Source organism: Canis lupus, chromosome 5 (genome assembly GCF_048164855.1).
Source record: "Canis lupus baileyi chromosome 5, mCanLup2.hap1, whole genome shotgun sequence".
Lineage (NCBI taxonomy): Eukaryota > Metazoa > Chordata > Mammalia > Carnivora > Canidae > Canis > Canis lupus.
The window spans coordinates 59,849,965-59,875,978 of record NC_132842.1 but is presented as its reverse complement, the minus strand read 5'-3'; the positions used below and the strand labels follow the sequence as shown (position 1 = coordinate 59,875,978).

The window sequence follows — 26,014 nt, the reverse complement described above, 5'->3', positions numbered from 1 at the left end:
GATGCAGGGCTTCATCCCAGGACCCCAGGATCAGGATCTAAGCCAAAGGCAGGTGCTTAACCAACAGAGCCACCCTGATGCCCAGAATGTGTCCCTTTTAAAAGGCTATTTCCACCTGAGTCCTTGCCTCATACTCCTACCTATGCTCCAGTCACATCCTTTTAAGTATAACCTCCAAATTTGAGAGACAGCCTGTTTGGGGGGAGCGAAGAACACCTATGGTATTACTTAGCTATTGCCATCTTGGTAATCTAGAGGGAGATGATGTCTGTTGCCACTCTTCTCTTTTCCCCTCCCTTTCTTTTCCTTTGTCCCTCCCCCTCTCTGAATAGATTAGATTAGATTATTATATGTATGTGTAAGGACATCCTATCTCCATCTATCTCCTTCAGTTTTCCTCCATGAGCAGTACTTAAACTGGGCAATATTTAGAAGAATTTGCTGCAAATCTGTCCCAGTAATGGAAGTAACTTCTAATTCCATTGAATTACATATTTTATTTTTATCAGTTCCTGGGGTGTACTCAGTATATGCAGATATAATTGTAAATAACCAAATATTGAGTGGAGAGCATGCACTAGTCTCTTTTCCTTATGTGTCCATTTGTGTCCCTTTGGGCCCTGTCTCCAGGTATTGGTCTGATTTTTTAATTTCTGTTACCAACCCCACCCTGTCTGTATTCTTCCAAATCCTCCTCTCCAAACCTAACCAGATTTTCTCAGTTTAACAAAGAGCAGGTTCTATCATTAGGTGTTTTGTTGTGTACAGGTGAGAATAGCCATCCATGAATTTCCTGGAGGGCGGGGACTGTGCTGTGTCCATCTTTATTCTCCCAGGGCTGGCACTGTTTGGCACAAGGTGCTTACTTGGTATTTTTAGACAAAGATAATTGGTGCATCCTTCTTCATAACTTTGTAGCAGACATGTCCTACAACAAATTGATCATTGTGAAAATGTAACCTTGTGATACATATTTGCCTCTCCCCAGTCTTGCTTACATAACAGAAAAACTGCTCCTGTGATTTCTGTTCATTCTCAAGAGTCCCTCCAAATGGAAAATCTATGCAGTTTGGTGAATGTATTCAAGTGAAACACTCTACCTTTTATTCTTCTTGATATCAAGTGGGTACTATCATGTTTGCAACAGAACTTTTTAAAGAACAAACATCTGTAATTAGATAGTTTATTTGAAACATACTGGTTGGCTTGCACACTTCTGTGTGCAAGAACTTCTGTGTGCAACAACTGCACACTTCTTCTAATGTATTTTTTTATAGGTAGAACTACATGTATGGTTTAAAAAAAAAATCAGGGCAGCCCGGGTGGCTCAGCGGTTTAGCACCGCCACCTTCAGCCCACAGTGTGATCCTGGAGACCTGGGATCAAGTCCCACGATGGGCTCCCTGCATGGAGCCTGCTTCTCCCTCTGCCTGTGTCTCTGCCTCTCTCTCTCTCTCTCTCTCTCTCTCTCTCTCTCTGTCTCTCATAAATAAATAAATAAAATCTTAAAAAAAGTAAAAATAAAAAACAAATCAATGGTAACTCCTGTTTATAAGGGTACAGTTTAGCAACCAACTTTATAATATGAAAAGGAATTCTTGATTGTTAATTCTCTTATGCAAAGATACTTCTTTGTGTTGGAAACCTATAAAAATAACCAAAGATGTTTGGCATTGTAATTCCAATGCCTATAAAACCACACTAAGAAAGTTCTGAGTAATTTTTTTTTTTAAGATTTATTTATTCATGAGAGACACAGGGAGAGAGAGGCGGAGAAGCAGGCTCCCCGCAGGGAGCCTGACGTGGACTCAATCCCACGTCTCCAGGATCACGCCCTGGGCTGAAGCCTGTGCTAAACCACTGAGCTGCCCAATTTTGAGTAATTAAATGACCAAGAACCATGGATTTATTTTTCTTTTCTTTCTTTTAGAACTGCTACTGGATGACCCGGGTTCCCTGTAATTGATAATGTTGGAGATCAATTCTGCAACTTTCTTCCACATTCAATTGTTAAAAACAAATAGAATGCAAGTTCCTCAACTCCGGATTATGAAAACAGTACTTGGAAAACTGAAAACTATCTAAATGATTGTCTTTGGTTGGGCCGTGTTCTTAGTGAGCAGAAGCCTTGGCCAGGGTCTGCTGTTGACTCTTGAGGAGCACATAGCCCACTTCCTGGGGACTAGAGGTGCCACTGCTACCATGGGTAATTCCTGCATCTGCCGAGATGACAGTGGAGCAGAAGACAGTGTTGACACCCAGCAGCAACAGGCCGAAAACAGTGCAGTACCCACTGTTGACACGAGGAACCAACCCCGGGACCCTGTTCGGCCACCAAGGAGGGGCCGAGGACCGCATGAGCCAAGGAGAAAGAAACAAAATGTAGATGGGCTAGTGCTGGATACACTAGCAGTCATACGGACTCTTGTAGATAAGTAAGTATCTGACTCCTTAGTCACCTCCTGTGCAATGAAAAGGAACATAATTTTTGGCTCCTTCACTTCATTAGGACAATCGCCAAGCCATGAGCTTATAATGCAGAGAGACTATTTTATTTCTCCTCTGATGGCAGAGTAAATTATAAGGTTTGATGTTTTTACTTGCCACATCTCCTATCTGGAAATGTCTAAACATTTCAATAGCAGAAAACACTAATTAAGGTTACAATCTTTATTAGGGAAGGTAGTAAACGAGTGAATTTATGTTGCAAGCTACTATAGGAAATGGTTTCACGAAGACCGACTCTTATCTTGCTTGCCTTGCTTGCCTATCTATGCCACTTACCAGAGATTCAAGATGAGTTCTTTTCCAAGAGCATAGCTGCATGCCCTTTTGGCAACATAAGGACATAGGCCAAGGAGAGTATTCATCCTCCTCCCATTTTGTATCCCTTATTTAGCCATCTTAGATCCATTTGGAAAGCTTGTAAATTGGAATGCAGGGCACACTTGTACCTGTTTTGTTTCTCCTATGCTTTGTCTAACTCTACATGTGAAATCCCAGATTGAGTAACAGTGAAATGGAAGAACATTGTTCAAGTTGAAAAAATATTTTAAGTATAGTTCAATAATTAGGAGCAAAAGTTTTAGAACCACGATGGACCAAGTTTCAGATTTTGGCCCAGCCCTTTAACTAGCTACATGACACTGGGTGAATTACTTCCCTAAGCCTCAGATTCCTCATGTATAAGAGGGAAATTAAAAAAAAAAAAAAGGAAGGAAATAATACGTTTTTACAGGGATTATCATAAAATATATAAAGCATCTAGCATAGTGCTTTACACATTACAGTTGCTCAACAGATGATCATTTGCAGGAGGTTTTTTAGAGTTCTATCTATTTTGTTTTTTGTTTTGTTTTGCTTCAGCCTCTGCTAGCAAATTTAAGTATCTAAATATTTGATCACGTTTATAAAAACCCAGTTTAAAAAAAAACAGTTTTGTTTAACCCTCAAAACTATAGCATTAAGCAAGGTGTACCTGTGCATATTATTCTGAGGTAATTTTTCCCCCTCAGAGAAATTTGTTTTGCATATTTTTCTATCTGCCATAGAACATCCTGGGGAAAGATGGTTCTTACAAATATTCTCCATAACCAGTTCAGAAAGGCCTTCCTAAGTTTACTAAACCAGGCTTTGAACTAGTTCTGGTATCTGAACTAATTTAAAATGTTCATATGCTTGTAAAAAATATTTATTGAATATAAATCTTTGCCACTTACATCCCTCAAACCCAGGCAAGGGGCTAGAAGCCATTATAATAAAGTTTCTTCATGGTGACATTAAAAACATACTATAAAATTATAATGAAAAGTTGCCCTTCCCAAATAAGGCAGTAAATCACAAGCAGTGTTATTTAAGCCCATTGGAAAAACAGGTACAGAATAGGCTTTGCCATATTTTTTAAGAGTGATTAAGAGTGTATGGGAACAAGGTAGGAGCTTTATCTCCAAGCTTTTAGAAAATACTACATATTATGAGTGAACTTGTTGATGAAGCACATAATTCACTTACATGAGGCAAGCAGTATACATTTGAGTAATAGTCCTTTTTATCTTAAACCTGCGTATACTGAATTACAGCTATAACTCTTCTGAGAATGGACAAATAAGGCAGATGGAGAGCAAGTGTGACAAGACCTGTTAGTCTAATAGCAAAACAGGGTTCGGAGAGTTACAGTCTCTGTAGCTGGGTTTTCAGAAGCTACTAGAGGAGAAGAATTTCATAACCTATAAAGTTGATAAGGCTATTAAAACTAACCATGAACGTTAGGACAGCTGGGCTTCATACAAGTGTACCTAAAAGGGTGTATGCAGATGTTGCAATTACAGAGCAGTCGGCATTGACTGCTCTCTCTTTCTTTCTTTCTTTTTTTTTTTTTTTTTTTTTAAGATTTTATTTATTTATTCATGAGAGAAACAGAAAGAGAGGCAGAGACACAGGCAGAGGGACAAGCAGGCTCCATGCAGGGAGCCCGACATGGGACTCGATCCCGGGTCTCCAGGATCAGGCCCTGGGCTGAAGGCAGCACTAAACCACTTAGCCACCCCGGCTGCCCTGCTCTCCTCTTTCTGCTTGTTACTGAGGAAAGGGTGACACTAGAGCAAGAGAGTTGTTATAGGAAACACACTTTAAGTACTCTCACTTTCAAATCATTTTGAAGTTCTGTTATTTGCATTTTTTTGGTAGAAACTTGATCCTCAGATTGTCAATGGTATTAATGTTAGTTATTCTCATACGATTTGGAACAATAATTTACAGAATCCTGATGGAAGTTTTTTCTTCACTGTTTGTGTGTGTTCTGTCTCTCTGTCATTCTGTCCTTCTCTCTGTGTTATCTTTCTTCTTGTCACTTTCATTGTCATCCTCATCTACCTTCAGCCTATGACTGAACCTAAAATGGATGGTTCCAAGTTCCCATTTCACTGTAGGAAGCCTAAGTCCTGCTGCATGGCTTTCTTCACCTTTTCTGTCACTGCAGATTTGAAGCTTGATAACACTTGTAGCTCAGATTATCATTCGTAACTTACCTTCTTTCACTGAGAGGGGAATCCTGTCCAAGCTTCACTTTGTCTGTTCCATCCCTTGCACAGGTGGGGTTTTGGTCCCCATTACCTCCCACGCAGGCTGAAGGCTCCTGGTCACTTCTATCTAGTTCCAGACAGTGAGCCCTGCTGTCCTACGGCTTTAGTTCCTGCCTCCCACCAGGAATTTCTGCTCCACGTCCATTCCACAAAGAAGTTTATCTGGTTTTTTGAATGTAAGGATATGGGTGTTAAGTGCATCTGTGTAGAATTGAGGTCCTTAGAGTCCTTATTGGTCACTAACCCTGTCATATTTTATTATTTTTCCCTTTTCCCCTAATCCCATTGTCCCCTTTGTCACCCACTATCCAAATATCAGTGGGTAACCATTCTTGTGATTTTAAGCTATGTTCTCCCAATCTGCCTGCCATATATTTGTTTATGTCTGTATAGAAAGTTTATATTAGTGTTTAGTGTCTGATTTTAAAAACTTATGTAAGTGGGACGCCTGGGTAGCTCAGTGATTGAGCATCTGTCTTTGGCTCAGGTCATGATCCCCGGGTCCTGGGATCGAGTCCTACATCGGGCTCCCCGCAGGGAACCTGCTTCTCCTGCTGCCTGTATCTCTGCTTCTCTCTGTGTCTCTCACGAATAAATAAAATCTTTAAAAAACAAACTTATATAAGTGATACAATTGTAGGAATCTTTGTTTTTTTAAGATTTTATTTATTTACTTATTTACCTGAGAGATTGAAAGAGACAGAGTGTACAAACATGGGGAACAACAGAGGGAGAGGGAGAGGAAGAAGCAGGCTCCCCGCTAAGCACGGAGTCCAGTGTGGGACTCAATCCCAGAACCCTGGGATCATGACCCTAACCCAAGGTAGAGGCTTAACTGATTGAGCCATCCAGGTGCCCCTAGTTGTATAAATCTTTGTTTTTAACTTCTCTCAACATTATGTTTGAGACTGATGTTACTGTATGTAAACCTATAACTGCTTCTAACTCCTGCACAGAATTCCTTTGTATGCTTGAAAGTACTATATTTTGTTATCCTGTAATCTGGTGATGGCCACTTAGATTAATTCAAGGGATGCCTGGGTGGCTCAGCAGTTGAGCATCTGCCTTCGGCTCAGGGCATGATCCCAGGATATGGGATCAAGTCCTACATTGGGCTCCCTGCAAGGAGCCTGCTTCTCCCTCTGCCTAGGTCTCTGCCTCTCTCTCTCTTTCTCTCTCTCTCTCTCTCTCTCTCTGTGTCTCATGAATAAATAAACCTTTAAAAAAAAAGATTAATTCAAAATTTTCCTACAAATGGCACTACAGCAAATAACGTCATATGCATCTATTACCTGTGTAATAGTTCTCTAGCATTGTTGGGTATATGCACATTTAATTTCATTATTACGGGATCCCTGGGTGGCGCAGCGGTTTGGCGCCTGCCTTTGGCCCAGGGCGCGATCCTGGAGACCCGGGATCGAAACCCACGTCGGGCTCCCGGTGCATGGAGCCTGCTTCTCCCTCTGCCTGTGTCTGTGCCTCTCTCTCTCTCTCTCTGTGACTATCATAAATAAATAAAAATTAAAAAAAAAAAAAATAATAATTTCATTATTACTAGATTGCTCTCTAGAAATATTTGTAATCAGTTATATCATTTAAGACAAATATTTTAAATGAGAACTTTCCCTTGCTATGGAAGTGTACCAGATATGTCAAATATCCAGTACCTAATGAGTACCTGAAATGAACTTAATAATTTCCATATCCCAAGATTACTCGGAGGATTAAGTGATTGAAGACAATAGTTTTTATGGTTTTCTTCAGAGTAAAACAGAGAACTACAATATGTAAATAAATGTGAATATATTCCCTAAGTAATTAGATTTATTATTATTTGACGGCGAATATTTCATTCATTATGCTTTAGTTTCCCTAAAGTGCCTCCTTAAGATTCCTGGGATCATAGATTGAAAACCCACTGTAAGATATATAATGCCATTTTATTTTTATTTTTATGTTTTTTAAAGATTATTTATTTATTTATTCATGAGAGACAGAGAGGCAGAGACACAGGCAGGGGGAGAAGCAGGCTCCATGCAGGGAGCCTGATGTGGGACTCCATTATGGGACTCCAGGACCACACCCTGGGCTGAAGGCGGTGCTAAACCAACCGCTCAGCCACCCGGGCTGCCCTATAATGCCATTTTAGAGCAATGTCTAGAATATTTTTTAAAATTTATTTGAGAGAAAGCATGAGCCAAGGGAGGGGCAGAGGGAGAAGCAGGTGCCCCACTGAGCTGGGAGCCCAACATAGGGCTCAGTCCCAGGACCCTGAGATCATGACTTGAGTCAAAGGCAGATGCTTAACCAACTGAGCCACCCTGGTGCCCCCAGTGCCTAGAATATTAAATAATTCCTCAATTAAGTTTGGTTTATTTTTCTTCTAACAACCATTTTATGAAGTTCAAGCAAATAGTGATATTTCCCAGAAAAACACTTAAAAATGAAGATGTTTATGTAGACTCTTGCTTCCATAAATCCTCTGTTGAGATTACAATCTCTCTTCCCAATGTTTCTTTGAGGTAAGTTGGAGGAAGACCATGTTGCCTTCCCTGGCTCGTTTCAGTTGCCATCGGCTTCTAGAGGAAAGCTCAAAGTAGTCCTCTGGCCTCTTAATTTTAGGCCAATGGTGTTCCTTTCCTATGCCCTCCCACCCATTTTATTTGTGGGCCATCACAGGTGGCAGCCTGGAAATGAGCATATGCGGTGTGTATTTATTCTTACAGAGTGGAGTTCCAGACTCTCTTCCATCTCTCTCCACATCCATGAACACGTTCATTTCTTCTCTCTCTCTAGACCCACACTTTGAGTTTGAATTTGAGTTAGAATTGTCATTTCTTAGTTCTTCAAGTTTGATGTCTTGACTTTGTTTTTCAGTGATCAGGAACCTCCCTATTCAATGATTACATTGCACGAAATGGCAGAAACAGGTATTCTTAAAGTTTTCTTAAAATACTTTCTAACAAATTAATGACTATGAAGAAATGTGGCTACTTTTTTTTTTTTTTTAATAAGATTCCAAAAGTACTTAACACACATGACCATGAAAAAAGCCATTAGTATATGGAAATTTTCCTGTACTGGAGTAACAATTAATAACCACTGTATACTGCATCCTGAATATGTAGCTGCACCTCTCAGTATTGGTTTTATTGCACTGAAATTATTGAAAGAAAATTTTTTTTGGCATTCTATAGATCTTTGGCCATAACTGTTTCAGAATGGGGAGAAATATTTTTGTCCCACAATTTCCTGAGTTTCATTCCGAAAGTAGAGCCAACTGCTTCAGATACTGAATCTTCTCAATAAACTCCTAAATAAGATGCTGAAACTATTTTAATTATGATTTGAGATCCTGGGACTATAGCTTTACTTTGCTCCAAATGAAGATGCCTCCAAACCACCAGACTCCTATAAGTTAAGAAACTTTGGTTCTACCATGATGGCTACAATTAATGACTACGTCCATGCCATTGTTAGCTGCTTAAAAGCTATAGGATGAAAGCCAAAAGTGTTTCTATTTTAATGTGAAGTCACTTTGTATTATGTTATATATTTTTACATTTTTAAAATAGTGGCTCCATCATATAATCTTCTCGATTTGCTCTTAGATGAAGGATGGTTAGACGTTGTCCAGTCTTTAATTAGAGTTATTCCATTGGAAGATCCACTGGGACCAGCTGTTATAACATTATTGCTAGATGAATGTCCATTGCCCACTAAAGTAAGTTAATACTTGTCTTTTATGAAACTGTCACCTATGCTTTACATTTGGGGTCTGTTTCATTCGATAATGACTTCATTTATGTAAGTTTATTTTTTATTAATGAGGTGCTACACCCTCTTTCCATCAATAGCTATAAAGCTTTAATTTAAAATTTAAAAAAATCTTAAAAATGAAAGCATTTATACCTGAAATGACAATCTGTATTTGAAATTGAAAGAGAATGTTCAGTTGCTGAGCTGATTTTCTTATCTTCCACAGAATAATTTTCTCATTACAGAATGTTTTCGTTAATGTTTTATATTAGGAGAAAAAACCGTTACACTAAAAGCATCTGTGAGTCTTAAACATATTAAAGATTGGTGTAACCTTCATTTTCCCTTATATAGAACTAAAGTATCAAACTTTCATTGCCTGAGTCCATATGTTCTATGGAATAATTTTTTACAAATTTTAGGTGCTGGCATCTTTCATTTGTTTAAGCCTCAGACATTTGGGCACAACATGGAAAAACATTATGGACAGAAGAGAAAGCCTTTGGCCTAGACACTGATGAGCTGACCTTTGCCTAAGCTTTATAAGAGGTTTTCTGTTGTAATTTGCTTCAAAACCTCTGGCAAGATTTGTTCTTGTTTGATTTTTTAAAAAAGGAAAAAAATTATAAGTAACTTTTTATTTCAACCTCATTAAGGTGTTGTTGTTACCAATCATACTGGCATTTGGGTAGATTTAGTCTAATGATTCAAGAGTACATAGCATATTTTTGATACAACTGGTACATTTTGAATGAAATGGAATCTAGCAATTCATGTAAGAAAACTTCTAGGTTGATCAAATTAGCATTTCCCTTCATTAGTGATATCATTGGGTGCATTATATCATTTTTGTATGTATGTTCATTCTGAGTTAATAGCTGGCTATAGCTTTTGTCTCAATTTCCTTGGAGGAGAAAAAAGTCTAATACATTTTATCAAATTCACTTGTTACATTTTTGTTTTTAGGATGCACTCCAGAAATTGACTGAGATTCTGAATTTAAATGGAGAAGTAGCTTGCCAGGACTCTGGTCATCCTGCCAAACACAGAAACACATCTGCAGTCCTAGGCTGTTTAGCCGAGAAACTAGCAGGTAACTGGGAATCTCTACCAAGAAAGCTCTCCAGTGGTTTGACATAAAGGGGAAGATTGCACTACAGGACTTTAATCAAACTTGCCATACCAAAAAGGAGTGTTTCTCCCCCACCCACCACTACTACCAAAAAAAAAAAAAAAAGAGGGCCAAGAACAAGTTAACTGGAAAAAAATTACTCAAAAGGCCAAAAAGATAATTGCAATCTAATATAGCTTTGAGGATTCTCAGAGACATTTAAAAGAAAAATTTTTACTTATTTGCTTTAAAATTAAGAATAAAAGACTCAATTCAGTATAATAAATATTTATATAGGTGTATGTTTATGCATATAATAGATACCATACATGAATACACTTTATAAAGTTTAGCCAGATACTGGAGATGTTCTAAGTCAGGGAAGAGGAAAAGGAATTTTAAATTGGAGCCATTCCTAAGAAAAGAAGCAGATATTTAACTTGTTTATGAACATTACCCACTTTAGGCAGTTTAATATCCAAATACAGGTGAATAGCTCAGCTAGTTAGATGGTGTATGATGGAAGAAACAACAGATTCAGAGTCAGGACACTTGGTTACTGGTCCCAGCTCTGCCACATGTGCTCCAGGTGCACCGGCCTGACTCATTCCACTGTGGGCTCACTTGCTCAGCTGTGAAATGGGAATGGTGCTGTTCCCTGCCTCAGAGCAAGAGACTTATATAAGAAAATAAGACAGCGTGCGTGAGAGCACCTTGTCAAAGAGTTCTAAAAAGCAATTTGTGCTGATGAAAAATAATATGGCCCATTTCATTATATCTCACGTTTGTTATGTTTGTCTAGGTCCCGCAAGTATAGGCTTACTTAGCCCAGGAATACTGGAATATTTGCTGCAGTGTCTGGTAAGTAAGGCATCGAAGCCAGTTATTCTTAGTCGTCTACAAGTGTGTGTTTTTCTAAAATTGCCAGCTTAACCACTGGCACAGATTATGGGATTGGTTATAAATTTTATTTGCAGGTGCTTCCTGAGTGTTCATCTATTCCCTCTTATATTAAAAAAAAAAAAAAAATGAGAGTAGGTTAGGAATTCATTACAAACAAAAGCAGCCAAGTTGGTCTGGTTTTAAGTTTAGTCATAAGATAGCTGCTATGATTGGCTTTTGTGTGCATGTCCTTAGAGTCTGCCAAATGGTAGTAGGGACCTCCACAGTGGAAACAAAATTACATGGCATTCCAAGCCAGGAAACTGTCAGGTCAGATTGCCAGTATATATAAATCTCTACTCCTTCCCTCCCCTCCTGGCTACTGCTCTTATAACTGTTGCCATAGAGTATTTGATCTATTGTCTGTGAAGCTTGTGGTTTTCTGAAGTTGTGCTGTCAGATTGCCCATACTGCTGGACTGCAGACTTGTCTGGTCTATATTTCGAATAGGTATTTTTGCAGGCCAAGTGAGCATTGGCCTTCAAAATCTAGAAAAGACCTTATTTTTCGGTACCTATATGATATGTATGTAAAACACATTCTACTAAGCTAAGCAAGCACTGTGGAGATACAAAAGTAGTATAATAGTCCTTTGCCCTCAAGAAGCTTCCTGATTAACTGAGGGAACAAAACTACCCAGACAAGACACTTAGCCTGCATTTTATGACAGGATGTGATTAAGAGCAAAATCAGGTATTTTAGACTAAGTGCCATAAGAGTTCTGAGAATGTGATGGAAAGGTGTAAGATAGGAGTGGTGAGAGCTAAAGAGCTGTGGGAGACAGGCTTCCTCATGGAGTTTGGACCTCGGCTGGGTCACATCATAAGTTAGGATTTGTCCGTGTACAATGGAGGGGAAAATGGGTTTCTTGGCTAAAGGTATCACCAGCAGAAGCCCAGAGATAGGAATGGCCATGCTCCTGGCATATTAGTGAGAATTGTCTGATCAGGAGACAGTGTTCAGAGACAGGAGGACAGGCCTGGACAGCCTGATGGAAAGGGCTCAGGGCCAGAAAAAGCAGACAGAGGGATTGAAAGCGGATATGGCAAGAAGCAGGGTGCCAAACAGGCTTTGCTATGGGGCAGGCTGGTGGTTATATGAGCTTTGCAGAACCTTTGAGCCCCAGGGAAGTGAGTAGGAATCATCTAATGTTCTAGAGCTCCTTTGCAGGCTCCAAATGGAGCTATGAGAAGGGGTGATGATAAATGCACACACCTGTGGAAGTTAACTGTAATGGGAAGAACGCTCTCCCTCCCACTGTTAGCGTTTCTGTGATTGCTTTCAGAGAACAGATTGAAAACTAAGCCATTGGTTGTTCATTTAATCATTTATCATTTCGTAACTTGGTAATGATGAATGGTTCCTTTAAGGGCTCTGAGTAAAAGTCATTCTTAGCTACAATTCTAGGTTTCCATTTGGCTTGCTTAAATGAATGTAAGAATCAGCATGGTTTTATTTCACAAAGCCCTAATATAAATGTTACTAAGTAGAATAACATAGCGCATTTAACAAAATACTTTTGAAATCTGCATATCTATAAATGGACCCCATGACTTAAAAAAAAAAAAAAACAGATTTTACGATACTCTAACTTGGTTCCTCATTACTAACAATATTAGCAAGCAGAGATTTGAGGACTTAGATGAGTAAAACTTTAATGACTGCTCACAACAAATCTAGCACACATGACATAAGAAGAGGAAGTTGCTCACTTGCTGCCTCTGCAGGGGAATGATGTTTTTTCTTTTTGTTTTTTATCTTTTGTTGTCTTTCAGAAGTTACAGTCCCACCCCACAGTCATGCTTTTTGCACTTATCGCACTGGAAAAGTTTGCACAGACAAGTAGGTATAGTGACTTCTTACACTAATGATCTTCTGTATCGGTTGTTAAAAATCTTATTTTTCTTACTTACTAAATGAGCTTTTGCTTTAAGCCCCATCAAACGTGCACATGTTCTGTTTTTGTCTGGGTAGATGCCTCAAGGCCAGTAAGATGTAATAGGGATAGAAGCTAAGAGTTTTCTCACCTAAGAATGAGAACTTGGTGACCATTGTCATTCACTTTTTATAGCTAAGAAGTTAGTGATAAGATTGCTACTTACCCGAAAACAGGTGAGGCTCTTGGGCTATGTCATTATTCTAGTTTCCAAGTTTTCTGATTGCCTCTCCTCGCTCCTGCCCACCTGTTTACCTCGCCCACAAATCATCCTACTCTTTCATGGTTGCTCTAAGGTTTCTGTCTTCCCAAACAGGTGAAAATAAATTGACTATCTCTGAATCCAGTATTAGTGACCGGCTTGTCACATTGGAGTCCTGGGCTGATGATCCTGATTATCTGAAGCGTCAAGTAGGCTTCTGTGCCCAGTGGAGCTTAGACAATCTCTGTAAGTAGATAAGACATTGTCCTTTATTAAAATGCCTGCTTCTTTGTCCAAACCCATTTCTTACATAGGGTCACCATTCTTCATTTTGTAATAGCGAGTGTGATGCTTTCCTTGTAAGGGCTTACACTGTAGGTGAAATAGCAGAAAAGTATTCTAGAGATCATCCAAATAAGAATTATATGGCACACTTCTAATTCCAGCACTCTTCTATTCAAAAACTTTTACCCTCCTTCCTGCTGCATCAGGGCCATTAATCAGATATCAGTGTCCAATCAACTCTTCCTTCCACAAACTATTACCTCACTGTCCTGCAAGCAGGCCCCAGTCATCCCTACCTCTAGGCCTTTCCCTCACTTGGTGTTCCTTCTCTTTACCCTTCTCCCTGTCCTAAAATGGCTCTTCAGAACTCAAGATACATCTTACCTATGCCAGGAGGGCTGCTCCTGGCTTTTCTTTTTCTCCTCTAAGGGCTGCTAGAACTAAAACTGTCCTACTACTAAATCCTCGCTCCCCCTCCATAGTTAGCACAGGCTAAAGTATGGTCAATGTGTATATCCCTCCTCCATACCACAGCACTGTGGAGAGTTATTTTATGCACAGTCTGTATGGTGCCAGTGAAAGAATTGTTTCAAAAAAGTATAATTCGGGTTTTGTTGCATGCAGAATAAGAAATCCAGTGAACAGAAGCATAAAGCTAGCCGTGCTGTCCTAGTTGTCCTAGCTTTTGCTTGGTTGGTCCTCACATGATAGTGTGGCAGGAGGGAAAGGTTTTAAGTCTCCCTACAATTCTGCCATTTCTGAGCACCTGCACTTCTTAACTAGAATGGCAGTCAGTGAGGATGCTGGGTTTTTTCCCACAACAGCCTGCCTTAAAAACATGACTACTTTTTTTTTTTTGCAGTTTTAAAAGACAGTAGGCAGCTGACATATGAGAAAGTGGACTTGAATAGCATTAGGGCCATGCTGAACAGCAACGATGTCAGCGAGTACCTGAAGATCTCGCCTCACGGACTGGAGGTAAAACTTCCATAGATGGCACATGTGGGGGGGAAATCTTTCACACCCTGGTTCTGAACAAAGAGCACTTTCTTGCAGAATACATGGAAGTTTATGTCCTGTTCTTATAGTGTTTAGAGGTAGAGGGTGCATGCAGAAAGAGAGTGTTTGGGATATTACTTACTCTTCTATATCCCACATGGTGCTATTACAGATGGTAAGCACTATAATATTTGATAATTTGATTGTTTTTTTATAGCTTCAAGTTTTTATTTAAATTCCAGTTAACATACAGTGTAATAATTCGTTTCAGGTATAGAATTTATTGATTCATCACTTACATACAACACCCAGTGCTCATCATAACCAATTCCCTCCTTAATCCCCATCACCCATTTACTCCATCCCCCCTTCTCCCCCAGCAACCCTCAGTTTGTTCTCTGTAGACAATTTGATTCAAATATGTCTTTCAATCTCTGCCATCTTTTTCATCCAAAGATACAAAGACTAGTGTTCCTTTTTTTTTTTTTTTCCTTTTTTTTTAAGACTAGTGTTTCTAAAAGAGGCTCTTCCTTTTTGAATCCCTGCATCACCAGTTGTATTCTGTCTTGTGCTTCCCCTCCTCCCTGTATGTTGGAGATGTTGCTGATTTTGTGGTGCAGGTTGATGAAAGCTGCTTATGTACAGGAAGGCACCATCAGGCACCAGACACCTCAGGATGAAAGAGCTGTTTGAAGAATGGCTGTAGACAGCTCTTTGATCTTACGTTATTGCCAAATGCCTGCCGTAGTTTTCTACTTTAGATTATTTTTAGGTACCCCGTCTTATACCCTTCAATGTCCTCCTCTCTCTGCATCCTAACAAGTACAGGTTAAGGCCATGTTGACGCATTTGCAAAAGATTCTACTGGGGAGGTAAAGCTCTGTACTTCAAAAAGAAGCCAGTAACCTCATGAATGCTTACTGCAGCCATCTTTGAGGCCTTCCAAGCCTGTTAGAACTCCCTGGGAATAAAACTATAAAAGAGCCTCTTTCACTCTGTTTTGCACTTTGTGTCACTGAGGATGTATGGAGAAAGAAACAACCATCTACCAGCAACTTCAATAAGGAAGAAGACATTCCACCTCTGGGCGGTCGTTTATCTTCCGTGGTCTTCAGGCATTGATGGTGGGCTGTCACATGCTTTGGTTTTGCCAGGCTCGCTGTGATGCCTCCTCTTTTGAAAGCGTGCGTTGCACCTTCTGCGTGGATGCTGGGGTATGGTACTACGAAGTCACCGTGGTCACTTCTGGTGTCATGCAGATTGGCTGGGCCACACGAGACAGCAAATTTCTCAATCATGTGAGTACCCTAGAGAACTGTGTAGAGGGGGACAACAGCAGTTTTTTGGTGAGTGGGTGGAGGACATGAATTTTCCAGGTAAGTTTGCACAATAATCATTTCTTGGGCTGAACCACATGCTGCCAGATCCCTTGCAGGGCTTGCTAACCTGTTTCAGAAATAGGAAAACACAAGGAAAATTGCCCCTCAGTTTTTTTTCCCCTCGAGTTTTTTCACCTAGAGGTTAGGTGTGTCCTTTGTCTTTGTAGGCTCTCCTCCAGCCCCAGCCGCACATCTCTAGCTCAGTTTTTATATTGGGATTTGTGATGACTTTTACCTCGCATTTAAGCTGTAAGAACTTTGTAGGAATTCTCTTCCTTTCATAAAGTTCTAGATGTTGGATTGACTTCATTTACTTGATTTTTACCTTGTAACTAGTAGGCACATTTGTTTTCGATATTTAGCATTTATCTTCTGTTACAGAAAGCTGTCGTGTAGGGGGAAGATGAAACCTGCTAGAGGAAGCAGGATTCAGCTACCGCTACTTGAGTATGAGAGGCTGGAGTTCCTCCCTTTCCTACAGATGTTGATTTCTTGCCAATTTATGCCCTCCCGATGCCCAGCCTGAACAGCCTCCTTGGGTTTTTTGTTTTTTTGTGGTTTTTTTTTAAGATTTTATTCACCCATTCATGACAGACACAGAAAGAGAGGGAGAGGCAGAGACACAGGCAGAGGGAGAAACAGGCTCCACGCAGGAACCCGATATGGGACTCGATCCCGGGTCTCTAGGATCACACCCTGGGCTGAAGGCGGTGCCAAACCGCTGGGCCACCGGGGCTGCCCTCTTTGTGTTATTGCAATTTTAAGCTGTTTGGAATTAATCCAGTTTTGATCTGGAATATTTTGTGGACACAGGTTTTTACTCTTCGAACGGGAACACCCCTTGAATTACTTTGTTAATCTAAACAATAGTCTCCCATAGGTAAGGTCCTAGGATGGGGTTTAGACGTGAACCAAACTGAGCTAGCCTGTCAGAAGCATAGTTTCAGAAGGGTCCTTTCAGCAAAGCTGTATAGCATCTTGGAACTGTGTGTTGCTAAATTCCTTGTTGGAGAGACAACTGGAGGAAGAGGGCGAGTGAAGAGATCAGATTCTTGTCCAGGATGGAGACTAGAGCCCAGTCTGTGATTGCTTTCATTGGGAAATTTCCCTGATGAAGGGCTTCCTCATTGACTGGGCCTTAATTAAAACCTGGATGCGTGGGGCTTGATTGTGACACCACAAAAGTTAGAAGTATGTGGGTCTGGAGAACAATGCCAATTAGTCTCTTAGTTCTCACCTTAGTTCTCACCTGCTTTAAAGCAGGTAGTATCAGTTACCCTGACGGCCTGCCCCAAAGGATATCCTGAAGACAGTGTTTTTTTTGTTTGTTTGTTTTGTTTTTAAACTTTTTTTTTTAATTTTTTATTTTATTTTATTTATGATAGTCATACAGAGAGAGAGAGAGAGAGCCAGAGACATAGGCAGAGGGAGAAGCAGGCTCCATGCACCAGGAGCCTGACGTGGGATTCGATCCTGGGTCTCCAGGATCGCGCCCTGGGCCAAAGGCAGGCGCCAAACCGCTGCGCCACCCAGGGATCCCTGAAGACAGTTTTTTAGGACTTGGTGAGGAAAAGGGGCTTCATTTCCAGAGCACTATCTTAGAGCCAGTAGTCTGATTCCCACCACAGTTTTTTTTACTTTCAGAATTTCCATTTCCCAGATGAGAAAACTGAGACTGAGGGAAGGACCTAAAGAATCTCAAACTACAATTCAGGGTCCTTCCTGTTCTCTTTGCATTTGAAAATGGGAAGAATCTCAGAGAATTAGCTAGACTCTTCATTTGGATGTAAACAAAAATTGTTCCTGGGCGGCCCGGGTGGCTGAGCGGTTTAGCACCACCTTCAGCCCAGGATGTGATCCTGGAGATCCGGGATCAAGTCCCATGTTGGGTTCCCTGCATGGGGCCTGCTTCTCCTTCTACCTGTGTCTCTGCCTCTCTCTCTGTGTCTCTCATGAATAAATAAATAAAATCTAAAAAAAATAAAAAAAAAAATTGTTCCAGAACTAGAAGAAAGATGGATTCCTTTGGGGGGAAGCTTTGATACAGCATTTGTTTCTCTTCATTTGGCAGCAAACCCACCACAGATCTATGTGTAGTATATGTGATTCTGAATGACTAAAAATTTTTTTATTGATCAGTGAAGCTGGATCATTTTGTCTGGTAGATTAAACTGATTTCTCCCATATAGTTGGAGAAACTTTGGCTCCTCAAATTAAGAGGCTTAAAAAGATGTTTTCCTACTCTAAATTGTCTGATAGACTTTGAATTCCTTTCTTTCAAAAACAAAAAATATATATTTACCCTGATCCAAGCACAGGTTGGTTCCCTGTTAGAAATCAATGGAGTCTGCTATCTCTTTCCCCAAATGTAGGATTTTAATCATGTTGCCAAATTGAAAACTTTGCTTCAAATAGACATTGTTCTGGTAATTCTGAATCTTTGTGCCTGTATAGACAGGGTGTGGTTTTATGGAATAAGTCATCCCTAGAAATACCCAGTTTCTAAAGACTTGAGGTTTATTCACAGTGCCTCTTGCTTTAACTCTTACTGCTTGGGCTTCAGTGTTTAAAGTGTCATACTCAGAGACAGAGCATTAAAATGAGAATCTTAACGGTAGTCCTTGTTCAGGTCACCCACAGAATAGTTTATCTTGTTGTGTTGTGTATTTTTATGGAGGTTTCGGTGGAGCAAATCTTTAAGGGTGCATCTTAAGTTATCTGAAATACCTTTTGCCTTCTCGTGAGCATCTACCACGTGACAAATCTTTTATATGCTATCTCTAATCTTTTCAAGAATTTGAACACCTGGGGGAAAGGTGTTCTCCCCATTTAAAGATGAGAAGAGTGAAGGACGCCTGAGTGGCCCAGTGGTTGAGCATTTGCCTTTGGCTCAGGGAATGATCCCGGATTCCTGGGATGGAGTCCCACATCAGGCTCTCTGCATGGAGCCTGCTTCTCCTCCCTCTGCTTGTATCTCTGCCTCTCTTTCTGTGTCTCTTATGAATGAATAAATAAAATCTTAAAAAAAAAAAAAAAAAAAAGGCCAGGATGCCAACACTTCTGCCACAAATCAGTCCTAACCATCCCTTTGTGTAGGGTCACTCATACCAAACTGGGTGTCTATTAGAACAATCCAGTTGGCCAACCTACCCTTCCACCTCCAGAGCAGGAGGCAGGACCCTGTATCTTCATTACATTACATAAAACAGGAAGCGGTTAGGATGCTGGACAGCAGAAAATAGGATCATGTCACCACATGGACAAGGGTTCAAAATATTTCGTGAATGACAGTTATGGATAAAACTTTGTTTTTAATAATGTTTCCATGACTAAAATATATGTAATATATGTGACCATAAACAAGCAGATCAAAATTATCTCCCAAGTACTAAGTTAGCTACCCTGTCCTCTCATTTACCTGTCTCAGCCAGCAGAAACCATAGTTAGCCCTGCTGGAAATGTTTTCAGGTTGACAGAGGGTGTAGTACATCTAGATTGTTCTCTGAGATGTCAGCTCAAAGGAATTTTTAAAGTGCATCTCTGCTTGGCAGAAACACCTACTTCTTAGTCTGTAGAGATCTGTGGTTGAAATTAATAGAGCTCCACCTTTGTCCCACAATGCCACTTCTACTGTGAAATTTATCCAGATATGGAAGACATTGCATGGTGAGGTCTGCTATTAACCAATTCTTGTGGCTAGGAATCTTTTAGAAATTTCTATCAATTGTTCCATTGAGGACTTCCTAGGACATTAGAAAGTAAAGGTAGAAAAGAATTGTCTTTTGCCTATATCCAACACCCATAAAATAAAAAATAAGTTTTTTACTTGTTCAGGCTTTGAAGGGAGCAAGGTATTCTAAGTAAACTGATGAATTTCTTCTCGGCCTACAGACAGGAAGATGCAAATTTATTTAAGTCGTGAATAGTCTGCATAGGGACGCCTGGGTGGCTCAGTAGTTGAGTGTCTGCCTTCGGCTCAGGGGGTAATCCTGGGGTTCCGGAATCGAGTCCCACATCGGGTTCCTTGCATGGAGCCTGCTTCTCCCTCTGCCTATGTCTCTGCCTCTCTCTGTGTCTCTCATGAATAAACAAAATTTTAAAAAAATAGTCTGCATAATGCATTTATAACAGCTAGTTCAGAAGCTTCTCTTTGGAGAACACTCATCAGAATTCAGTATATTGTAGTCCAGGAACATGTTCGAGCCTTTTTTCCAATTGATGTCCTCACTGGAGCATCTGCCTGGCTCAGTCAATAGAGCATGCAGGTCAACCTCAGGGTCATAAATTCAAGCCCCATGTTGAGCGTGGAGCCTACCAAAAAAAAAAAAGTGGATTTGATCTCCTCACCACATTGTTTATTCCCATAGAACAAGCAGACCAGGAGCACCTGGGTGGCTCAGTGGTTGAGCATCTGCCTTTGGCTCAGGTCATGGTCCTGGGATCAAGTCCTGCATCAGGCTCCCCACAGGGAGCCTGCTTCTCCCTCTGCTTATGTCTCTGCCTCTCTCTTGTGTGTCTCTGATGAATAAATAAATAAAATCTTTAAAAAAAAAAAAAGGAGAAGGGGGAGGGCAGCCCTGGTGGCTCAGCGGTTTAGCACCACCTTCAGTCCAGGGCCTGATCCTGGAGACCCGGGATCAAGGCCCCCGTTGGGCTCCCTGCATTGAGCCTGGTTCTCTTCCTCTGCCTGCCTCTCTCTCTCTCTCTCTCTCTCTCTCTCTCAAATAAATAAATAAATAAATAAATAAATAAATAAATAAAATCTTTAAATAAAAATTTTAAAAAGGGACACCTGGATGGCTCAGCGGTTGAGCGTCTGCCTTCAGCTCAGGGTGTGATCCCAGGATCTGGGATCAAGTCCTGTACTGGGGCTGTCTGCAAGGAGCCTGCTTCTCCCTCTGTCTATGTCTCTCTCTGTGTGTGTGTGTCTCTCTCTCTGTGTTTGTCATGAATAAATAAATAAATCTTCAAAAAAAGAAAAGAAAGAACAAGCAGACCATCACCAGGACCTGAGATCTTGCTTGGATTTGGCCCACATTTTCAATCCTTTTCTCCACTAACAATCTTTCACCTTTGGCCTTTGAAGGAAGATAGCAATTGTCTGATATGCATGCTGCTTCTGTTCTATTTTTTCATAAGCACTTAATATCCCTCCACCCTTTTAACAATAAAATAACTGAAATAATTAAAAGGCAATAGGTAATCAAAAGAAGCTGCTAAGGACCTATATAATGCTCCAGTTGAGCCTACCTCAGAATAGCTATTAGCTGATTATCCACTATAACCTTTCTCTTGTTTCCAATTTTGACATCTCTGAGCATGTGGTTCTTGTGAAGTCTACTACATGCAAGAAAGGTGTTTGCCCAACTGCAATGAAGTGGAAAGCACACTGGTCTTGGAATCAGAAGATTCCAGTGTCCAGACTTTCTGAGTAATGGTTTGTCCTTGGGCAACATGGTTGACCCCTCGGAGCCTTTATTTTCCCTTAAAGTGGAGTCTGAAAAAAACAAACAAAAAAAAATAAAAATTAAAAAAAAAAAGTGGAGTCTGATGGCATCAGCCTCAAATAACATTTAGTGATTCAGTGAACTAACAAATGTGAAAACTTGGGAGATATTTGTTGGTAAAGCCATTATCTAGTCACAGAGAACCAGGCCACATCAGAATTTAGTATCTTCTAAGAACCATAGGCTCCCTTCATCCCAAAAGCTTCAAATTCCAGCCACCAGATTAATGGTTACAAAGACACACCGTCTTTTCCCTGAACACAGCAGGCAGAGCTTGCTAATTTTCTGGGCCCTGTCTCCCTCCAGGAAGGCTACGGCATTGGAGACGATGAATACTCCTGTGCATACGATGGCTGCCGGCAGCTGATTTGGTACAATGCCAGAAGTAAGCCTCACCTACACCCGTGCTGGAAAGAAGGTATTCATTCCTCTCTGTCATGAATTTATCGACTAGATTAACATCTGGTTATGATGAGGCATCTATTATGTTAGGCCTTAAAATATTTTAATGGAAAAAGATTTTATGTGAAAAAGGGATATGAGCCTTTGTATTCCCTGTGATGGATGTGACCAGTATTCTGATAAGTTCACCTCTGGTGGGGCCCTTCCTTTAGCAAAATCATTTCAGATTATAAAATCCTTAATTTAGGGGGGAAAATGATAAGATTAATATGAGTGTTATTTTATTGAACTCACAACCCCAAGATCAAGAGTAGCACACTCCACTGACTGAGCTAGCCAGGTATCCCTCTGGGTACATGCTTTGAATCACAGCATCCAGGGAAATACTGAGGATGCTGAAATTGTAATGCCAGTAAAATGAAGATTTTTCAGAGTAAAGATGGCTGGTGAAAAGGCACTCTTCTGCCACATTCTGGGCCCTTCTAGAGAAGCTTTTAAAGACCACTCGAGAACTTTAAGCCTTAAACATACCTGCCCAGCTTCCATTCTCCAGACCGCAGGCTTGGGATGCTGCAGGAGGCGCATACTGCCAGGACTGTCAATCATGGCTCTAGGATTTTAGCAGGAATATATTTTATCAACTTATGGTCTCTTTTGACCCAATCAGTGTTCATTCCATCCATTTTGCAGTATCCAGTACCTTAGACCCATGAAAATAATTTATTAAGGAAAGATTCAAGCAGCAAAGTTACAGTCATACGGTTTGTTAAAGGATTTAAGATTGTTGAATCTTTTTTATCCCCAACTAAATACAGTGAAAACAGGCTTCCCCCTGCTATGGCACCATTGCACTGGAGAATAGTATTCTTGGGAGGCCTTCTACTGGTCCTACTTCATTTTGAAGATGTAGAGACATATGGTAGGGGATAGAACCTCTGGAAAGATTTTACCCTCAGCATGGAACAATATTGGGGAAAGAACTCCACTCCTTCTCTAAGCATCTCTGTCTTGGTTTCCTGCACCGATAGCATTATGGATGTCAACTGACTTTAAAGGCATGCTAAGAGAACAGGAATCTGACCACTGCTGTGAGGGGATGGCTCCACCTAATTAGCTCAAATGATAGTGTGGGAAAAGAGAAACCTGAAAAGCCAATATAAGCCTTCATTTTAACAGCTGGCAGGTTCTTAAAGGAACATAAAAGCTCTCCATTTAGCAGACCTGAAGATGGAAGCACTGTCTACAAAGACTGCCTCACTTGTGTTTTTAATAATTTTGAAAAGGATTACTGAAGTAATACATTTAGCATAAAAATTTGAAAAATAGGAGAAAAGCAAACTGAAAATCCCTTATAATTTTTTTTAAAGATTTTATTTATTTGACAGAGAGCACAAGTAGGGGGAGCAGCAGGCAGAGGGAGAGGGACAAGCAAACTCCCTGCTGAGCAGGGACCCCACACACACACCACTACCACCACCACCAATGTGTGGCTCTATCCCAGGACCCTGAGATCATGACCTGAGCCAAAGGCAGACGCCTAACCAACTAAGCCAACCAGGCACCTCTAATTTTTTTTTTAAACACTTAAAATTTGGTATATTTTTTGCTGTTGTTATATATGCCTTGAGCAGCTTTCCAGATTATTAAATAACATTATTTTTAATGGCTTTTTCAATAACCCATTATATCATTATACTATATCAACCAATGCTCCCAAGGGGTTGGACAATTCGATTTTTGCTTTTGAAAATTATGATTAAAAAAATATTACAAACCATTCTGGCTTTCTCAGGATAAACCCCTGGAAGGGAAACTTCTTTGGCTTGGGGGATATAGAACTTCAAGGCGTTTGCCATCTATCGACAGATTCTCCTCCACCAGCTTTGAGTATCCATATTTCTTGTCATCACTGTATAATTTCATGTGTTTATTATTTTTAACAGTTAATTTTTTTATGATTTTATTTATTTATTAAGAGAGACACAGGCAGAGGGAGAAGCAGGCTCCCTGCAGGGAGCCTGATGTGGGACTCAATCCCAGATCTCCAGCATCAGGCCCTGGGCTGAAGGTAGCGCTAAACCGCTGAGCCACCTGGGCCGCCCATCTTTGACAGTTTAAAAGGCAGAAACTTTGAGTGCGGATGAATGATTTTTTTTTTTTTTTAACATGCTTTTGAGCAGTTGTTATCTCTGGGAGTTGTTACTCAGTGGAGAGGCAAGGAAGCACAGGATTTGGACCTGGCCATATTTCACTGATCCCAAAATGCACATTTTTCCACATTCTAACATCTTTGAAATTGAGGTGAAACCTAAAATTGATAGTTTGTCACAGATTAATTGGCAGCATTTTCTTCTTAATGGTACATTAAAGTATTAGATCAGCTGTAGAAAAAGTGAGGAAGGTGAATGTGTTAATACATGGCTATAGATTTATACAGTGATGTATTTAACGCTTGAGACACTGAGCAGAATCCTGGCAGTAGTAAACCCTTACCCTAATAATGTTCCACTTTATCCTCTAGGAGACACAGTAGGATTTCTGTTAGACTTGAATGAAAAGCAAATGATCTTCTTTTTAAATGGCAACCAGCTGCCTCCTGAGAAGCAAGTCTTTTCATCTACTGTGTAAGTAGCTTTCCTTAGTCAAAAATTTGAGTAGATACGTGGAATTCACTTTTCTCCAGAAAAAGACTTTGTCCACTTATATAGTCAGTTGTAATGAGAAATAATTTTATTTTGAGTCATTGGGGGCCCATTTGATCATACTTAAAACGGTCCCAAAGTTTGATATGGGAAATGAGGGCAGGATAGTGTCAGGGTCACAGCCCTATCTAGTTTAGTAAACAGAATCTGTCACCCTCCTTTCTGCTAGGGTACAATATCTAAAAGCCACTTTGTGTATGAGTATTACTTTGTTTTCATGAATTCTCTTGACCTCTGTCATTGTTTTTATTTCTAGATCTGGATTTTTTGCTGCAGCTAGTTTCATGTCATATCAACAATGTGAGTTCAATTTTGGAGCTAAACCATTCAAATATCCACCATCTATGAAATTTAGCACTTTTAATGACTACGCCTTCCTAACAGCTGAAGAGAAAATCATTTTGCCAAGGTAAGGAGACCACTTAGGCTGTCTGCAGACTTTCACCGCATTTCGTGAGAAGCTGAAACAGTTCCTTGAGACTTTTTTTCAGCTTTTAAATAATTTTTAAAACCTGAGTTTTTGTTTGTTTGTTTGTTTTAAAGCCTGAGTTTTTAAATAATTTTGAAAACTTGAGTAAAATGGATGACCTCCTAGGAAATATAAATTACTCAAAGAGATACAAACCAGTTATTACAAAATTAATTGAATCAAAGTAAGGGGTATGTCCCCCAAAACCACCAGACCCAGGTTGGTTTCATAAGAGATTTCCACCAAAGTTTTAAGTAACAGATAACTTCATTACTATTTAAAATGTTACAGAACCCAGGAAGAAAAAGCACTTCCAAATAATTTTATGAACTAAATAACATTGGTATAAAAACCAGACAACATAACACATGAACATACACAAAAAAAAGCCCCTTAACTAACTTTACCTGAAGGTCAATGAAAAGTCCTAAACATTAGGAAATCAAGTATATCTTTTAACAGATGTGCTGTTAACTTTGGGATTTGTTGAAATAGACTTCCTGTTGGGTTTAGCCATTGTGGCAAAGATGCCAACACTGCTCTGCAGCCATTAGGACAGAGAATGCCATCTTGGATAAAATTCCACAGCCCCACTTTTCTAAAAACTGTGATCAGCATTGTCTCCTGGATGAATAGCTGCTTTTCTTCCTCTGTGATAAACGTGGTCTGTTCCTTAAGCTAGGAGAGACTCCAGACACTTCCTAGTAATGACCTCAACTTGGAGCTTATTTGACCATATGAGCCAAAGGTTATCATTTTTTAACAGAGCAGCTTTCTGGGCCTATGTGAGAAAGAGCATCCCTGCTAGTAACGCCACTTGGGTCAGATCAGTGACAGAATCTGTCAGCACTCAAGGAGGTCCCACTGGCTACGGTGGAGCCAGGGTTGAGCCGTCATGCCCCTGAAGGTATCTGTAACACAGTGTTGTAATCCTAGCTCCTGTTGTGGCTAAGAAAGCAGGTCTGCAAACAGTCCTTCTGGGCTGTGCTTCACCTTGGACTCGGTGTCTCAAGGCCAAAAGTGGCTCAGCAGTTTCCAATGAACCAGAAAATGTCACATGGTGACCCAGCAGCATTGCCTGCTACAATAGAACCTCTGTGATATGGCAGGAGTAGAAGGGCCACGTACATGCCAGCTCAGGAACCTGAGGTTCACTCCTAGAACTCCCCTGCCACGTGGCTTGGTGTCTGACAGAGATTCTGAACTTTAAATTCCTTTTGGTGAACATATGAAGTGATGA

The 26,014-nt window shown here is 40.3% G+C and overlaps 1 protein-coding gene and 1 long non-coding RNA gene across 8 annotated transcripts in view; one reads left to right on the top strand and one right to left on the bottom strand.

Moving 5' to 3' along the window:
- RSPRY1 (ring finger and SPRY domain containing 1) overlaps positions 1 to 26,014 on the top strand; it is a 46,351-nt gene that overhangs the window by 11,406 nt on the left and 8,931 nt on the right. For 6 of the 7 annotated variants that reach the window (XM_072826980.1, XM_072826986.1, XM_072826981.1 and 3 more), the window contains 12 exons: positions 1,931 to 2,435; positions 7,959 to 8,011; positions 8,693 to 8,805; positions 9,807 to 9,933; positions 10,754 to 10,812; positions 12,669 to 12,735; positions 13,146 to 13,277; positions 14,179 to 14,294; positions 15,470 to 15,613; positions 21,508 to 21,619; positions 24,125 to 24,227; positions 24,562 to 24,714. In XM_072826980.1, coding sequence (XP_072683081.1) covers positions 2,086 to 2,435; positions 7,959 to 8,011; positions 8,693 to 8,805; positions 9,807 to 9,933; positions 10,754 to 10,812; positions 12,669 to 12,735; positions 13,146 to 13,277; positions 14,179 to 14,294; positions 15,470 to 15,613; positions 21,508 to 21,619; positions 24,125 to 24,227; positions 24,562 to 24,714 — 1,529 coding nt within the window. In that variant the 5' untranslated portion in view covers positions 1,931 to 2,085. Of the gene's footprint in view, positions 1 to 952; positions 1,123 to 1,930; positions 2,436 to 7,958; positions 8,012 to 8,692; positions 8,806 to 9,806; positions 9,934 to 10,753; positions 10,813 to 12,668; positions 12,736 to 13,145; positions 13,278 to 14,178; positions 14,295 to 15,469; positions 15,614 to 21,507; positions 21,620 to 24,124; positions 24,228 to 24,561; positions 24,715 to 26,014 lie in introns of those variants that run through there. The other variant, XM_072826987.1, reaches the window with a different exon arrangement.
- LOC140633849 (uncharacterized) lies at positions 14,577 to 22,530 on the bottom strand. Its single transcript, XR_012031429.1, has 2 exons — positions 22,135 to 22,530; positions 14,577 to 15,630 (listed from the first exon to the last, which is right to left on the bottom strand). It is a non-coding gene; the product is annotated as an uncharacterized lncRNA (long non-coding RNA).